The 14,679-nt window shown below is 43.7% G+C and overlaps 1 protein-coding gene across 1 annotated transcript; it reads right to left on the reverse strand.

Annotated features, from left to right (window-relative positions):
• Positions 1-342: 342 nt before the first annotated feature.
• On the reverse strand, positions 343-7,337 carry Shox1 (SHOX homeobox 1). Its single transcript, XM_087601237.1, has 3 exons — positions 6,917-7,337; positions 2,123-2,168; positions 343-590 (listed from the first exon to the last, which is right to left on the reverse strand). The coding sequence occupies exons 1-3, from the start codon at positions 7,270-7,272 to the stop codon at positions 393-395; spliced, it is 600 nt and encodes a 199-aa protein (XP_087457363.1). The 5' UTR covers positions 7,273-7,337; the 3' UTR covers positions 343-392.
• Between the last annotated feature and the right edge of the window lie 7,342 nt (positions 7,338-14,679).

Consider the following 14,679-nt stretch of genomic DNA (forward strand, 5'->3'; position numbering starts at 1 on the left):
CTGAAGGGAGCTGTGTGTAGCTTTGAGGTTTCAAAAGTCCATGCCAAGGCCCGTTTCTCCTTCACTGCCTGTGGATCAGGACACAGCTCCAGCGCCTGCCTGAATACTACTGTGCTTCCCAAACGATCATAATGGATTGAGACTCTGAAACTATAAGTAATACCTCAGTTAACTGTTTTCTTTATAAAAGACGTGCCTTGGTAATGGTGTCTCACCATAGCAATAGAACAGTGACCAAGATGAAACTCTTTGTTGGAGCTCTCTTTCTAGTCTGCTTTCTACATTAAATCAAATGGAAATTTATTCTTTCATGTGAGAAAAAAAGGGCGATTGAAGCAACTGTTCAAAGATTTCTACTCTTTATTGCTAATTTGAGCAAAGTGATAATGCTGTCACTGCCAATTTGGGTGGCCAACATGTGGCTGAGAGCAGAAAAACTCGTCTACAGGTGGCTCTTGAAGAACAACAACATTCTTGGTTTCTTTCAAAACTCTCATGGGAAAGTAGTTCTGTTTATCAGGTAGGATATTTGTGCATGGTAACGCCTTCTGGTGTTTCCTAATTTTGGCTCTTCGTTTGTTGAACCAAATCTGAAATCAGAGCAATAGAGACATTGGTTTAGCAGGGTAAGTAGTTAACGCTATGATGGAAAACACACCATTCAACTTCATGTTACTAGGATTCTCTCCCTTACAGAAGAATCCAGTTTACAATTACTTTTATCCTATACAAAGCAGCAAGTATTAGCCAGGGTTAAGAATGTGCCTATATCACATGAGTTCTTGGTTTCCATCCCATCACCACCATAAAGCACCACAAACAACAAACACAACCACAACCACCAACACCACAACAATATGTATTCTAGTTTCATTTCTATGGCTGGGATAAAATACTCAAAGAAAAAGCAACTTATGGAAGAAAGGATTCATTTGACTTATAGTTCCAGGTTTCAGACCATTGCTAAGGGTAGGTCAAGGCAGACAGTTAGATCATCACATCCACGATTAAGAGCACAGAAATACAAGGATTCTAGCTCACTTGTTACAGTTTAGCCTTCTCTACTCTCATAAAAGCCACAAACCAGAGAATGGTGCTTCCACTAACAGGTTGGGCCCTTTTATAGTAATCAACAATCAAGACAACCCCGACAAACATCTCACCAAGCGAACTTAATCTACATATTTCCTCATTAAGACTCTTTTTCTAGATAATTTCAGATTGGGTCAAGCTAACATTCAAAAACCAAACATCATAATCTACTCCTTTGTCATCTTATGCACAAACACATTACTTCGAGCCATAATATATTTCTTCATCCCTTGCCCCCAAAGTCTCATGTTATTATCATAATGAAAAAAATATAGTATAACTTAGAAATACCACAGTTTTTAAAATTCCAAGGCTTTAAAGTCCAAGTATCTTAACTGTGAGCTCCTGTGAAGTTAAAAACAAAACAAAACAAGTTATCTACTCAGACATCCTTATTCCAAAAGGGAGAGCTGGGGCACAGCGAATGAACAATCACATGTAAGCAAAACAGAACCATATCAGTGTAAATCCAAATCCTGTTGCCGAATGCTCAACACTTGAGACTCATAATCCACTCAGCTCTAAAAGGCATGGACAGCCCCAGATTTCCAGTTCTGTCACAGGCTTACTTTTTTGAACATTGACAAAGTCACTTGAGTTCTAACATGGCTCTACATAGAAGTACCCCTGAAATACACTGTTATCATAAGGAGCTGAATAGTATTTCTTGTACATGCCCATGTGGTATGACTGATATATGTGCATATTTATACCTTCATTAGCCACATATAAACATAAGCATAATTTCTTTTGCATAGACAATAGGAAAAGCAGAACAGTTTGCTTTATTTTTTGTTACTTAGAAAATTATGTTTTGTTCAGTAATGGGAAAGAAGCTCTAGCTGGAGCTCCCCCACCATCTTTCCCACTTTACATCCCCAAATACCCCTTAGTTCAAATCTCATTTGCTAGTTTAAAGAACATAAGCAAAAATACTGCAACTTCCCAATGTTTAAGCTAAGACTGTTCATGTCTTGAAGCAGGTTTGAGATGAAGTGATTGACTATAATTGTATTATAAATGGACTGACCTTTACGGTGTATTCTTCTACATTGATGAGCTTTGCAAGCTCTTTCCTGTGGATAAAAATGCATCAAGCTTTAATATTTGGTATTAGGGGTAAAATTAAGCACAATTTCTATAGTCTGTGCATGCTTTAAACCTTCTTAGTGTGCATGGGCGTGTGTGTGTGTGTGTGTGTGTGTGTGTGTGTGTGTGTGTGTATTGTATGTCTCTGCACCACTTACATGCCTGATGCCCACAGAGGTTAGAAGAGGCATCAAAATGTAATGTAGCTGGAGTTACTGATGGTTGTGAGCCACCATGTGGCTGCTAGGAATTGAACTCAGGTCCCTTGGAGGAGTAGCCAGAGCTCGTAACTGGTGAGTCACCTCTCCAGTTAGTTCTGTGCATGTTTTAAAGTTTGCCATATCCATTCACATCTCCCCAAGTACATTTCCTTTGTAATTCTTAGAAAAAGTGTAGTTAGAGGTGGTTACACTTTCTCAGGAAATAAAAGATTTTTAATATCTCTACAATCTCAAAAATGGTGAATGCTCACGTTGGAAAATAAGAATGTCAAGTACAGAAAGATCTCCCATGCTCATGGATTGGCAGGATTAATATAGTAAAAATGGCCATTTTACCAAAAGCGATCTACAGATTCAATGCAATCCCCATCAAAATACCAATCCAATTCTTCAAAGAGTTAGACAGAACAATTTGCAAATTCATCTGGAATAACAAAAAACCCAGGATAGCTAAAACTATCCTCAACAATAAAAGGACTTCAGGGGGAATCACTATCCCTGAACTCAAGCAGTATTACAGAGCAATAGTGATAAAAAAACTTCATGGTATTGGTACAGAGACAGACAGATAGACCAATGGAACAGAATTGAAGACCCAGAAATGAACCCACACACCTATGGGCACTTGATTTTTGACAAAGGAGCCAAAACCATCCAATGGAAAAAAGATAGCATTTTCAGCAAATGGTGCTGGTTCAACTGGAGGTCAACATGTAGAAGAATGCAGATCAATCCATGCTTATCACCCTGTACAAAGCCTAAGTCCAAGTAGATCAAGGACCTCCACATCAAACCAGATACACTCAAACTAATAGAAGAAAAACTAGGGCAGCATCTGGAACACATGGGCACTGGAAAAAATTTCCTGAACAAAACACCAATGCCTTATGCTCTAAGATCAAGAATCGACAAATGGGATCTCATAAAACTGCAAAGTTTCTGTAAGGCAAAGGACACTGTGGTTAGGACAAAACGGCAACCAATAGATTGGGAAAAGATCTTTACCAATCCTACAACAGATAGAGGCCTTATATCCAAAATATACAAAGAACTCAAGAAGTTAGACCGCAGGGAGACAAATAACCCTATTAAAAAATGGGGTTCAGAGCTAAACAAAGAATTCACAGCTGAGGAATGCCGCATGGCTGAGAAACACCTAAAGAAATGTTCAACATCTTTAGTCATAAGGGAAACGCAAATCAAAACAACCCTGAGATTTCACCTCACACCAGTGAGAATGGCTAAGATCAAAAACTCAGGTGACAGCAGATGCTGGCGAGGATGCGGAGAAAGAGGAACACTCCTCCATTGTTGGTGGGATTGCAGACTGGTACAACCATTCTGGATATCAGTCTGGAGGTTCCTCAGAAAATTGGACATTGTACTGCCTGAGGATCCAGCTATACCTCTCTTGGGCATATACCCAAAAGATGCCCCAACATATAAAAAAGACACGTGCTCCACTATGTTCATTGCAGCCTTATTTATAATAGCCAGAAGCTGGAAAGAACCCAGATGCCCTTCAAAAGAGGAATGGATACAGAAAATGTGGTACATCTACACAATGGAATATTACTCAGCTATCAAAAACAACGACTTTATGAAATTCGTAGGCAAATGGTTGGAACTGGAAAATATCATCCTGAGTGAGGTAACCCAATCACAGAAAAACACACATGGTATGCACTCATTGATAAGTGGCTATTAGCCCAAATGCTTGAATTACCCTAGATGCCTAGAACAAATGAAACTCAAGAAGGATGATCAAAATGTGAATGCTTCACTCCTTCTTTGAAAGGGGAACAAGAATACCCTTGGCAGGGAATAGAGAGGCAAAGATTAAAACAGACACAGAAGGAACACCCATTCAGAGCCTGCCCCACATGTGGCCCATACATATACAGCCATCCAATTAGACAAGATGGATGAAGCAAAGAAGTGCAGGCCGACAGGAGCCGGATGTAGATCTCTCCTGAGAGACACAGCCAGAATACAGCAAACACAGAGGCGAATGCCAGCAGCAAACCACTGAACTGAGAATAGGACCCCCGTTGAAGGAATCAGAGAAAGAACTGGAAGAGCTTGAAGGAGCTCGAGACCCCATATGTACAACAATGCCAAGCAACCAGAGCTTCCAGGGACTAAGCCACTACCTAAAGACTATACATGGACTGACCCTGGACTCTGACCTCATAGGTAGCAATGAATATCCTAGTAAGAGCACCAGTGGAAGGGGAAGCCCTGGGTCCTGCTAAGACTGAACCCCCAGTGAACTAGACTATGGGGGGAGGGCGGCAATGGGGGGAGGATGGGGAGGGGAATACCCATAAAGAAGGGGAGGGGGGAGGGGGATGTTTGCCCGGAAACCGGGAAAGGAAATAACACTCGAAATGTATATAAGAAATACTCAAGTTAATAAAAAAAAAAGAATGTCAAGTACATACTATTCAATTTATACATGTTTTATGGCACTGGGGATGGAATGTGGGATCTTGGACATGGTAGGCAGGTGCTCTTTGTATATTCTATTTTGAAATGTGTCTTAGTAAGTTTCATAGCCAGAACTTAGACTTTTTCTCCAGCTAGGCTGACATGGAACTTGCATGCCCTGCTTTAGGAACCTATGCATCTCGTATTATAGTACTGCTCCAGCAGCCTCAGTGAGTGGCATAAACTTTCTACAGGTATGCTGTATCATTGCTGATACATGAAAGCACTCCGTTCTCCTGAAGATGATTTTAATGAAACTTTATGTACAAATGCAGGGTCCTGATACAGGTGATACATACAAAATGCATACAATTAGAAATGATCAAACTCTGAAATTTCTGTATATAAAACAAATTGAGGTTAAAAAGGCGACAATGCAATCAGACAAAATATTTGCAAATGAGTAACTAACCCCCAACAAAGACATATTTTGAAACATGCAAAAATGATTCAGTGGGTAAAAGCATTTGCTAACAAACCTGACCACCAGAGTTCTATCCTCAGAACCAACAAGGTGGAAGAAGGGGAGAAGCAACTTGCATAAATTATCTTCTGAACTTCATATATATATATATATATATATATATGTGTGTGTGTGTGTGTGTGTGTGTGTGTGTGTGTGTGTGTGTGTGTGTGTATGTGTGTGTGTGTGTGTGTATACCAAACCATATCAATAAATAAAGACTTAAGGGAACATTTGACCCAGGAAGATAGGTTGTAATGGCCTTAAGCATAAGAAAAGATGCTCAAAATAACCCGTAAGTTAAAAAATGCAAATACAAGGACAGTACTGTTTCCTCACACCCAGAAGGGTAGCTATTGACAACATCCAGAAAATAACATGTCTTAGCGACGCCCTGGAAACAGTAGGAAATCATACTCTCTGAGATGTAACATCAAATTTTGTAGCAGGTGGTTCTTTTAAGCTATGGACATCGAGTTATTGAACCCAACACTGCTGATTCTAGGTATATACTCCAGAGGACCGAAAAATTCAAGGTCGAAAGGTGATTTTTCAAGCTGGTGAGATGGCTCAGTGGGTAAAGACAGTTGCTGGCCTAGCCTAATGGACTGAGTGTGATCCCAATCACACATATTGTGGAGAGAACCTGGTCAGCTCAATTTGCTTTCTGACCTTTATTCATGCTGCCGACATATGTACATGTACACGAAGTAAGTTATTCTGTCTAATCATGCACAGCAACCAAACTAGATTTCCTTCCACAGAGGTTGATAAGGGAAAACACATAGTGTAAAGGTTCCTTAAGAACATAATTTGGCTGTGGGAAGGCAGAAATTCTGCCCCATATTTGAGCATAATGATGAAACTTGAGAACATTAGTCTAAGCGAAACACAATTAATGTCAGCAAGGAGTAGATTATGGGCCAAACATCTCTTTGTTTGTTTGTTTGTTTGTTTGTTTTCCGGAGCTGAGGATCGAACCCAGGGCCTTGGGCTTGCTAGGCAAGCGCTCTACCACTGAGCTAAATCCCCAACCAGGCCAAACATCTCTTAAGTGGTCCCTCATGCGAACTACCCAAATAAGTTAGATTCAGAGGATGAAACTTAAGAATAGTGGTAGTTGGGGACCAAGGGAAGAAATGGCAGTTATTTAAAGGAAACACAGGATTTTGGTTTGTCCACACAAGGAGTCTTCTGATTTCCCAAAGCAATTTGAAAATATTCCATGATGCTGAATTCAGAATTAAAAACATTTAGACTAAGAGTGTTAGGTTTTCATGTTTTAAGATTATTCTAAAGTTAAAGCAAACAAAGCAAGTGGCCAATGATAATTTTATAAGCTTGGTTTACACACAAAAACAGCTTTTACATAAAAACTTTGACTTTGGTTCCCACAAGGTATCCTGCTCACTCCAACCAGTAGGGAAGAGAGTCAAGACCAGCAGGCACAACAGAAATTTCAGCTGCTGAGGAGACTGAGGCAGAAGGATCGATTCTGAGTCAGGAAGGAGGAACAGAACCTAAAGCCCTGGAATAGACGTTAAGTAAGCCACATACATACCTTTGGAGTGCATCAGGGTATTGAGTTTCTTCAAAAACTCTGTCTAGTTCAAGTAGTTGTTCAGGAGTGAACTTGAGCTTTCGGTAATATGTGGTTGGCTTTTGAAAAACTGGCTCCTCCTCTTCTTGCGCAGGTTCCTGGGGGTTCCCACGGGTGTCGCTCTTCATTGGACGATTGTAGTTGTGATCGAGCACAGCATTCATGTAGCTCAGCTCCTTCAGGATGCCTATGACTTCTTCGGTGTGGCTACCATCTGCCGTTGCTGCCCTCCCTTGCTGGAGTTCGGTTGTTACTTCTTCTTCATAAAAGTCCACACCGTAATAGTCAAAATCGAAGAAGTATTTCTTGTATGCCATGACTGGAGCTCTGCAGAAGACACTAGACCCTGGAGTTACAAAGGCTTCAAGCCTCCGAGTGTGGAAGCAAGCCGTTTCGAATGCTCTAGGCCGTGGCGGGCTAGATTATTTAACGAAACCCATTGGCTCTTGGCTAACGGCTGTGGGTGGGGCTTGCATTGGCTGGGAGTAGGCAGTGAGGCGTCGCAAACCGGCAGTTTGGAAGTTGGACCTGATTGAGTAGTTCTTTGGCCTCCGGATTCAATGAAGGTAGAAAGCTTAACTCGAAAGTTTACTTGCTAGTGAGTCCTGCTGTCCCCATGGTCACCTTGAAAAATCTAACTTTGAAAAGATTTAAATTATTTTATTTTTATTTCCGTGTGTGTGTGTGTGGGGGGGGGGATATGTGGAGGTCAAAGGACAATTTGGATGAATCGGTTTTCTCCTTCTGCCACGTGGGTCCCAGGGATTAAACTCAGGTAGTTCAGTCACAAACACTTTATCCATTCAGCTTTCTCACCGGCCCAGCACTTTTGTTTTGGGAAGCTTCTTCAGAATCCATACGTAATATTTTGCCCAGTGGTGATCACAATCCAAAATGCAGATACTGCATGGAACCCAGCCTTCAAAATTAGGAGCTCATTGGAACCCCCCTACTCTTGTTTTTCTTAGTGCTGGTTTAGAGTTCAGCACATGCTCAAATTCTCTACCACAAATCTCTAATACAGAACCCTTTAGGCTCATGTTAAAGAAATGCACGCAATAAAGCAATCTGTGTCTGATTAACTTCAACAATATCACTCTGCTCTTGGCTTCGCGATGGAGAGCACTTGACTAGTGTGGTTGAGAGGACTTGTGTTTGATCTCTAACATTGCAACAACAAACAAAGCAAAACAAAACAAAAATGTATGACTCTATATAAAAGACAACTTTTTTGTTGTTTTTTTTGGCTAGAAAAATCCTAATTCAAGGGCTGTTGTTGCTGCCAGGTAGTCTGACTGCTGATTTTCACCCCTCCTTCTGCACCTCCAGGTCCAATCTCCAGCCTCATCCCCAGCTCTGTGGCAGAACACCTGCTGCTGTCTCCCTTTTTCTCTGACCCCATCCTGAGTGGATCACAAAGATCTTCTCCTCCAACCTCCATTCCCCAAACTCACCCCATTATTCCAGCCTTCAACACCAGCAGACATACCCTGGGAACACTCCAGCTGAGCAGGCCAAGGAAACACATCCACAAAAAATGCCCTATCAGCCAGCGCAGGGCCACTACACTTTCTAAGGTCCAGGGAGGAAACAGAAAGCAAGAAACAAAGGAGTCACCCAACAGACACAAAACCAGATACCTGCACGGAGACTTATAATTATTCCAATCCCAGATGCCTAGATTCTGGTGAAAGAACACCGTAACAGCCAGGACAATATGTTTCCACAGTAGGCCCTGAACATATTCTAACATAGCTGAAGTTCAGTGTTAATAGTTTCTTAAATATTAAAGCAAGTCTTTTCTTTAATAGTAATTGGTTCCTGTAACCTGGAGACGTATATTCTGAGCACATCGTTCAATGCCACACTATGAACACAGCGAGGTGAGAATACTCCCAACCTTAACTACATCCTGTTTTCCAGTACATTTTGCAACTCTTCTTCGTGACTTTTATTTATTCACATATTTAGGAGATATTTATTGCACAAAATGTGCATATATATACATATATACGTATATATATCATATAACTGTGTGTTTGATATGCATGTCTCATTCTCTGTGTGGACTTTACCATCTCACGCTAGGCTTGTGAGTATGCCGTGATGGTGTGGACTGTCCAGATTCTGAGACACTTACCAGGCTGAGCCAGTAGGGAAAAATGAATGACCCAAGAGAGTTCTGGGAATGTAAAGATGGTTTGTGAGGGTGAGGTCAGTAAACTGGGCTGGCCCAAGCTGCCAGCCCCCAACTAGGCCTGTGACTGTGGGGCTGGTAGCTGGTATGCAGGCTGCTGGACCCTAAGGTTGGCCTTGGAGTATAAAGTTGGCATGAAAGGCAGCGACTAGGTCACTCACAAGACTGGACTGCATGCACAAGCAGAGCTTGGAGTGGGAGCCTGGCTAGAGCAGGCAAGTTATTGGGAATTCAGTAGGCTTTGTGAGAATAACCAAACCTGTGAGGATGCGGCTGGTGTGGGAGACCATGGTCCTGAGGACTCAACAAGCTGGTGCGCTGCCCAGCCTGCATGACCCCAGCTGAGCATTTGGCGGTCAACAGTGCCAGCAACCAAGGTTCTGTGAGACACACCATGTATGTGATATTGTTCACACAATCTAGGACTCAGACTTGGGGTGCGAGGAAGGAACTGGAGCAGGAGTCTTGAGGAATGGTGATCCAGTATTGCCATGGAGACTGTGGGAAGGTGAAGGCCAGTGGTGCAATGGTCAATCGGTGTTTCTAGCTGACAGAAAAGCTGCTTAACCACGGGATATGTTTAGAAATTTGAAGCTTGTCAGGGAAAAGGAGAGTCTTGATTACTGTCTAGGGCAGGGTTAGTTAGGGGAGGCTACTTAACCTCTCTCATCGACTCAGCTTCTATGCAGACTTTTTGACTCCAGTTAGGCCTGAGAGTGTGGCAATGATGGGAAAAGTAGGGTTTGCCGATCACTCTCCTGGTTGGGGTGCCATCCATTCATCCTGTGATTGTGACCTCAATTCCTTCAGGAGCAGGTGCGGGAGACCAAGGGTCTGGGTTACAAAGAAATCTTGGCTGTTCTGGGAGCTTCTGGAGTGAAACGATCAGGATAGAGCACAAGGTGGGGGGTCGTGATCTCTGTCAAAGAGAGGCCTGAGAAGGTGGCAATGTCCTAGTAGTGAAAGGATACTGGTCCCTCACCAGGATGGGCTTGAGTGCAGGCTGTATGTCTAAAGCTAGACTTGAAAGTATTGCACAGCACTGTAGGAATTTAAGCTCTAACAAGGAGGAGGGGCTGGGACACATTCTGACTGAGTTCCAGTATGCTAGAGGCTTGGAAGATGACTTAGGCAGGCAAGGTTCTTGGGAACCACCAAGGTGGGCTGCTGTGCAAACTCTGTGAAACCACCCTATCAATATAAATATGTTCTGAGAGTTGTGCTGGCTAGTTTTATGTTAATTTGACACAAGTTAAAGTCATCTAAGATGAGGGAATTTCAATTAAGAAAATGCCTCTATAGAATCAGGCAGTAGGCAAGCCTGTAGGACATCTTCTTTTTTTTTTTTTTTTTTTTTTTTGGTTCTTTTTTTCGGAGCTGGGGACCGAACCCAGGGCCTTGCGCTTCCTAGGTAAGCGCTCTACCACTGAGCTAAATCCCCAGCCCCGTAGGACATATTCTTAACTAGTGGTTTATGAGGGAGGCCCAGCTCATTGTGGGTGATGCCATCCTCGGACGGTTGGTCCTGGGTTCTATAAGAAATCAGTCTGAGCAAGCCAAGGGGAGCAAGCCAGTAAGCAACACTCCTTCATGGCCTCTGCATCAGCTCCTGCCTCCAGGTTCCTACCTGTGTGAGTTCCTGTCCTGAATTCCTTTGGTGATGAACAGCAATGGGAAGTGTAAGCAGAATAAACCCTTTTCCTCCCCAATTTGCTTCTTGGTCATGGTGTTTCATGGCAGCATTAGAAATCCTGACGAAGAAAGCAAGAAAGTTAGGCTTGAGATTGTGAGGATGGTGTAGGAGCTTGATCACTTAACTAGTCTGAGCTTATACCTAGGCCTTTTGACTTCAGATGGGGCTGGTGAAGTGGGGATAGTACAAGAGGGCAAGGGTTCTGTTAACTTACAAGGATGTTGTGTACAAGCTTGGTGAGTAAAGCTAAGCCTTGGGAGTGTACTGACAGTGGCAGGATAGAGCGTTTGAGCTCTCACCAAGCTGCGATGTGCAGTCTGATTGACCCCCCAGCTGGACATGACAGTGGTCAGGCAGGCTAGAGTCTTAAGATCTTACCAGTCATTTTTAGTGCCTAGATTGAATGACAGCTCAATCTAGGAGTGTAGGATCAATTCAAAGGTATGCACTCATTGATAAGTGGATATTAGGCCAAGTGCTCAAATTACCCACATGCAATGCACGGACCACATGAAACTCAAGAAGGATGACCAAAATGCGGATGCTTCACTCCTTCTTAAAAAGAGGAACAAAAATATCCATAGGAGGGGATAGTCACTTTAGAGCAGTGACTGAAAGAATGGCCATTCCGAGCCTGCCCCACATGTGGCCTATATATATATATATACAGCCACCAAAACTAGATAAGAGGGATGAAGCTAAGAAGTGTATGTTGACAGGAACTGGATATAGATCTCTCTTGAGAGACACAGTCAGAACATGTCAAATACAGTGGTGAACACTAGCAGTAAAGCACTGAACTGAGAATGGGACCCCTGTTGGAGGAATTAGAGAAAGGATTGAAAGAGCTGAAGGGGCTTGCAACCCCATTAAAACAACAATGCTAACCAACCAGAGCTCCCAGACACTAAACCACTACACGAAGACTATACATGGACTGACCCTGGGCTCCCACTGCATATGTAGCTGAGGATGGCCTTGCTGGGCACCAATGGAAGGAGAAGCCCTTGGTCCTGCCAAGGTTGGAACCCCAGAGAAGGTGATTGTCGGAGGGCGGTAAGGGGTGGTGGATGAGGAGGGGACCATCCTTATAGAAGGGGAGGAGGAAGGGTTAGGGGGCTGATGGACAGGGAACCAGGAAAGGGAATAACATTTGAAATGTAAATAAGGGGGTTGGGGATTTAGCTCAGTGGTAGAGCGCTTGCCTAGCAAGCACAAGGCCCTGGGTTCGGTCCCCAGCCCTGGAAAAAAAAAAGAAAGAAAAAAAAAAGAAGTGTGAAATGTAAATAAGAAATAACTAATTTAATAAAAATTGAAAAACAAACAAACAAACAAACAACAACAACAAAAACTGTTGAGCATGTAGCATGAGCGCAGGTGGACCTGGAGCCATGGGAATGGCCTGGAATGCAAAGATGGAGCTCATTAACAGGCTCCGATTGTATTCTGCTTTAAAAACAATGGGAGTTTAGTAATGGGGAAGGGTAGTGTTTGGGGTTGCCATCTACTGGGGATGGTGCAGTGAGTCTGTAATTATGACCTTGCTCCAATTCTAGGTTGGTGCAAGAGGGCAGAGGTTTGTGCCACAAAGGACTCTTGGCTGCTCCAGGAGTACTTGGGCTTGTGCCTGGGACAATGAGGGACAGTTCAAGAGGGTCTGTTCCTGATCCTTCCTGATCCTTTAAATAGAGGGTCCTGGAACTATGGCAATATCCTAACAGTGCACAGGTCTGGATTACTCACCAGGGTAGTCTGTTGTGCATGCGGAGTGTCTTAAGCTAGGCCTGGCAATGATGCCTACCACACCTGTGGGATTTTGATCTCTCAGTACACATTCTGATTGGACTTAGGTAGATGAGGGACTTGGGGATACTCAGGCAGACTGTTCTTAGGAACTCGCCATGATATGCTGCTGTGCAAAACACAACTTAGGCCTGGGGATTGTTTGGGAGCTTGGGACCTTGATCACTTACGAGTCTGGTCTGCTGTCCATATGCTTGATCTGAGCTGTGTATGGTAGTGTGGGGCTGGTGTGTGAGGGAAGGGTCTTGATCACGTACCAGTGCCCAAGCTGCCTGGTCTTATCTGAGCTGGGAACTTAGGGTAGCGCAAGAGTGCTGGGGTTGAGAGTATATGGATAGGAGCAGGCCAGGATTTAGAGCTCTCACCAGTTTTGGATGGAGATCAATCTGATTGAACCAGCTAGACAATGGGGTAAGGCTCAAGGACTTGAAGTTCTTGGGATCTCACTAATGAGGTATAGTGCCCATGTTGCCAGGCAGCTGCTGGGCCTGAGAATGAACTATCTGGAGGGAGGAATAGTATTTTTGAATCACGGATAATACTGGCATAGCTGTAACACCTGATCCAGGCCTAGGAGTGTGAAAATGATACCTGAGGGAAGCCTCTTGGGCCCTGGGACTGTCAGAATGAGTCAGGAAAGCAATCTTGATCCATCACCAAGAGGAACCTGGGACTGTGGAAATGTCCTATTAGTGCAAAGGCCCAGGTCGCTCAGCAAGGCAAGCCAGAGTGCAGTCTGTGCCTCTCAAGCTACGGCAGAAAATATTAGTATAATGCCTTCTGGATTATATAGCTTTCCCCAGGCTTTGATGGTGTACATTCCTACTGAACTCGCACATATGAGGGAATGACACAGTGATGCAGGGTGGCAGGTAGGCAAAGAAGTCCTTGGAAACTCGCCACACTGTGGTGCTCTTCAAACTGTGGACCCTGACTAGGCCTGTTAGTACAGAGATGATTTAGTAGTGCAGGCTCTTGATGACTCCCCAGCCAGCTGTGCTACAAGTTCATCTTGACCCGTGCTGAAGTAGGAATGTGATAATGGGATAGATGGATGAGGTTCAGAGCCAGCCATAAGGCTAGGACGGTGGTCAAGTGGTCCAAGACAGGTTTGGGATTGGCAGGATGGTATATGAGGGCAGAGTCTTGATTGCTGAGATGTCTAGACTGGTGCCCAGGTTGCTTGAACTCACCTCAAGAGTATGAGGATAGCAGACAGGCCAGTGCTATGAGTCACTCAGGCAGGTTGTATGACCCAAGCCAGGCCTGGTAGTGTTTGAATAGAGCGCTGCAGGATCTTTAGCAATAACCAGGCTACCCTGGGACACATTTTTATTGAATACAGTTAGGCCAGGGACTAACAGCTTGATTGGCTCATGGATTTGATTCTTAAAAAGTTACCAAGCCAGAGCTGCTGTGAAAACTGTTCAATGCAAGCTAGGCCTAGCAGTATAAAAATGATTTGAGAGCACAGGGTCTTGAAGACTAATCAGACTGGTCTTGTATCCATGCACCTTGTGTCTAGCTGGGCATGGGATTATGTTAACAGTGGAGATGGTCAAGGTTCAGGGTCAATCAAAAGGCTGAGATAGTACCCAGAGTTTGTGACGCAAGCTAGGTAAGACTTGCCCTCTGACAGATGAGGCTGTTGGATCTCACCCTCCAGGCCTAGTGTCCAAGTTGATTGACAGCAGCTGGACCTGTGAATGTGGTATTCCCGTGGAGGAGCATGATTGTTTTGTCATTCCGGAGGCTAGTTTGTAACTAAGCTGTGTGATTAAGGCTAGGCCTAAGAACGTGAGGTTGATTTATCAAGGCAGGGTTCCTTCTTCACCAGGGTAGTCTGGCAGGCAAGCCGATGCAGCCTCTATCCCTGGATATATGATGATGTCCCAGAAGTGCACAGGTTAGGGTCCGTCACATTGATAGGCTAGAGTGTATCACCAGGTTAGTCCTGGGTATATTCGTTCCACACTTGTGATATAATGTTTTGAACTTTTAGCTAGGATGACACGCAACTGGAATGACCTC

This window comes from Rattus norvegicus, chromosome X, assembly GCF_021556685.1.
Source record: "Rattus norvegicus strain SHRSP/BbbUtx chromosome X, alternate assembly SHRSP_T2T, whole genome shotgun sequence".
In the NCBI taxonomy this organism is placed as follows: domain Eukaryota; kingdom Metazoa; phylum Chordata; class Mammalia; order Rodentia; family Muridae; genus Rattus; species Rattus norvegicus.

Excerpts from the sequence above, each read along its gene's own strand:
- Shox1 (XM_087601237.1), bottom strand. The coding sequence starts at position 7,272 with ATGGCATACAAGAAATACTTCTTCGATTTTGACTATTACGGTGTGGAC. Across the intron at positions 2,169-6,916 it reads TACCCTGATGCACTCCAAAG|GAAAGAGCTTGCAAAGCTCA; the intron begins GTATGTATGTGG and ends TTTTATCCACAG. Across the intron at positions 591-2,122 it reads TAGAAGAATACACCGTAAAG|ATTTGGTTCAACAAACGAAG; the intron begins GTCAGTCCATTT and ends CTCTGATTTCAG.